Source organism: Arachis hypogaea, chromosome 15 (assembly GCF_003086295.3).
Source record: "Arachis hypogaea cultivar Tifrunner chromosome 15, arahy.Tifrunner.gnm2.J5K5, whole genome shotgun sequence".
Lineage (NCBI taxonomy): Eukaryota > Viridiplantae > Streptophyta > Magnoliopsida > Fabales > Fabaceae > Arachis > Arachis hypogaea.
This window is the reverse complement of record NC_092050.1, coordinates 118,623,931-118,627,322: the sequence shown is the minus strand read 5'-3', so window position 1 is coordinate 118,627,322 and position 3,392 is coordinate 118,623,931. Positions and strand designations below refer to the sequence as shown.

General features: G+C 39.6%; 1 protein-coding gene across 1 annotated transcript; it reads left to right on the top strand.

Moving 5' to 3' along the window:
- Positions 1–532: 532 nt before the first annotated feature.
- LOC112748757 (uncharacterized) lies at positions 533–907 on the top strand. The gene has a single exon (XM_025797002.1). It carries the CDS (start codon positions 533–535, stop codon positions 905–907), a length of 375 nt encoding a protein of 124 aa, XP_025652787.1.
- Positions 908–3,392: the final 2,485 nt, after the last annotated feature.

The following is a 3,392-nucleotide window of genomic DNA, read 5'->3' as shown; positions in this document are numbered from 1 at the left end:
TGTTGTTGGCAGTTCACAATAGCGGGATTTCTATCCATCCAGGAAGTACAAAGATGTACTACGATCTAAAGAAGATGCTCTGGTGGTCTGGGATGAAAAATGACATAACTACAGTGGTATCTAAGTGTTTGACGTGTCAGAAGGTGAAGATAGAGCACTAGAGACTGTCGAGAATGTTACAGCCACTTGAGATTCCTCAGTGGAAGTGGAAAGGAATTGCATGGATTTTGTGACCGGTTTACCGAGGACTAGGTCGAGATTTGATACAGTCTGGGTGATCGTGGATCATTTAACCAAGTTCGCTCATTTTCTGCCTATTTGAATGTACTACTCTATGGAGGAATTGGCAAGGTTGTACATCAAGGAGATCGTAAGGTTGCACGGTATGCCATCGAGCATAGTGTCGGACCGTGATCCCCGATTCACATCAAGGTTTTGGGGAGCTTTCCAAAGAGCTTTACGTACGAGGCTATCTCTCAGCACGGCATATCATCTGCAAGCGGATGGATAATCGGAACGGACTATTCAGACGATGAAAGATATGCTAAGGGCGTGTGTCTTGGATCAACCGGGAAGTTGGGACCGTTATACGGATCAGAGAAGGAAACCGTTGGAATTTGATGTGGGCGAGCATGTATTTCCGACTCCGACAACTGGGATTGGAAGGGCCATTAAGACCAAGAAGCTAAATTCGAGATTCATTGGACCAATGGAGGTTCTGAGGCAATACGGGCCGGTGGCATATCAAGTAGCTTTGCCGTCTCACTTGTCTAACTTGCATGACGTATTCCACGTGTCACAACTCCGTAAGTACACATCGGATGCAGCTCATGTGTTAAAGCCCGAGTTGGTCAAGTTGAGGGAGAACTTGACATTTCAAGTAACATCGGTGCGTATTGACGACTAGTGTGAAGAAACAGCGAGGAAAGGAAGTTCAATTGGTCAAAGTTGCTTGGAAGAGAGCAGGAGTGGAAGAGCATACTTGGAAGTTGGAGTCCGAAATATGGAAGGATTATCCCGAGCTATTCTCAGGTAATCACTAAATTTTGGCGACAAAATTTCTTATTTGGTGGGGAGAATGTAAGAACCGCGATTAATTAATTAAATAATTAAATTTCCCAAAAATAGGATCCAAAAATTTAGAATGTTAATTAGACAATTTGAATATGATTTTCAGACTTAGTAGATTTTTCTGAGTTGGAAAATGTAATTTTCTGCGAAAAATCACATAAAAACTCAAATCGAAAAATGAATCGGCTATACTGGCTTAAAAGTCTGTCCGGTACTGTGCGAGAATATTAAAAGCAGTATAAAACCTTAGGAAAATATTTAGAATTGGAAATCGGACATTAATTTTAAAGGTTTGTCCTGAAATTGGGCCAAACGGGCCAAAAATGCTAACGGGTTGGACCGGGTCCAAGCCCAACATATATAAGTTCATTAATGAACTCATCTTGGCCTCATAAACACAACACACCGCTACAAGAGTGAAGTGAGAGGGAAGAGCTAAAACACTTCATATCTAACTTCCGGTGGCCATATCTCGAGCTACGGTGCTCCGATTCGCGTGCTGTTAGTGGCTACGTGAAGCTCTCGCCAAGCCCGTTACTTTATCTAATTTTCATATGTAAGATTTTGAAATTTCTCTTCCTTCCAGCAGCCCTAAGAAATTAAAAAATGTGGGTTTTGGTTTTGCATAAATTTTTGTATTTTGATTATTTAGGTGGTATCTAAGGTTGGTCTATTAGTGGTTTGTGCCCCAAACTCCATTGGAAAAGGTAAGGAAACTCTTTACCTTTGTGAAATTGTGATTATGATAAACCCTAGGGTGATTAGTTATAAATTGTGTGCATATAGCTTGATTATTGTGAATTTGGGAGCCTTTGGATTTGAGTTGGTGACTTGGTTGTAGTTGAAAGCTTGTTGGAATCAAATCTTGGTGTATAGCACATATTGGGAATTGGCCAAGGTATGATTTCGGCTTTCTCTATGTAATATATAATATTTCTAGACACTTAGGCTAGTGACCCATAGGATAGGTTAGATGAAAATGGCTTGTTGAATTTGTTGAATCATGATGTATGATGCATTGATGACTTTGATGATTTGGATGAATAATGTTGTAGAGGATAATAACTAGTGTTGAATATTGATATTGTGAATGATTTAAGTTGATTATTATGATTGGTAGTGATAGAATGATGATTGACGAGGTGTTAGTGGAGAAATGCTTATGGTGTCATGTATTTGATAATTGAGGTTGTGGATTATATAATGTGAGTGGAAATCAGATATGAATGGTGAATTATGACATAAAGGGTAAGTTAAGTTATGAGCTAAATTGGAGTTTGGTGTGGTTTTAATTTGGTTATGGTTATGGATTTCAAGGATTTGAGAAATTAGTGAACTTTGGTAAAAATGGATTTTTGGCAAACTTTAACGGATCATATCTTGAGCTACAGCTTTTTAAATTGAATGAATTTTATATCAAATTAAAGATAATTCTAAGAGCTTTAAAATGGTATAGATTTGGTAGAAATCTGAATTTTTTAGAGCAAGATATGATCATTGGAAGTTTGTGTCAGAAATCTGAATCTTGTGAAGTTGTAGAATTTGTGATTTCTGGTTTGTGTGCACACACACACTGCTATGCGCGTGCTCTGACCAGTGGCTATTTTTGACTTGTGCGCACGCACACATAGGGAGGTGCCTACTGTTGGAAGCGCTAGCATACTCTGGTGCACACACATACCCTGTGAAATTTGGACGTTGTGCGTACGCACAACCTCTTGCACACGCACACACTAGGAATGGAAGTCTGTTTAGGGCAATCGCACGCATCTGTACGCGCATTTGAAATGAAAACTTTTACCTTCTGTGCGTACGAACACTTCTATGCGTGCGCACACTATCCTGTTTTTCAATAAACATATTATTTTTAACTGCTTTACCTTCCCAACAGGCTTGTAAACTTTCTTGACACTTATATAAGACTTTTTAGCTTGCTTTTAGGTGTTAGAACATAGAGAGGGCTCGAGGTGAAATCAATTAAGGATTTTCTTGCAAAAGTTTAAAAAATGGAGACTTAGGTTTTTAGAGTACTGAGGACGGATTTTGTTGAGTGAGAAGGCGGGGTATTTTATTGACGGTTACTGACAAAAGTTATGGAAGCGGTGAATTACTGAGTATTGAATGAAATGATTTTGAAAACCACTGATGTAATATTTTTAAACTGAGATTATTGAGACGCTATGCGCCTGGCAGGGACGGTAGTTAATCTCGCCTGTCGAGGTCACGACGGCAGCATAAGGGCGGTGGTTAATCTCGTTTACGTTGAGATGTGAGGTCCGTGGCAAGAGTATCCCGCTCGCATCACTTCGGAATCACTATAG

Excerpts from the sequence above, each read along its gene's own strand:
- LOC112748757 (XM_025797002.1), top strand. The coding sequence starts at position 533 with ATGAAAGATATGCTAAGGGCGTGTGTCTTGGATCAACCGGGAAGTTGG.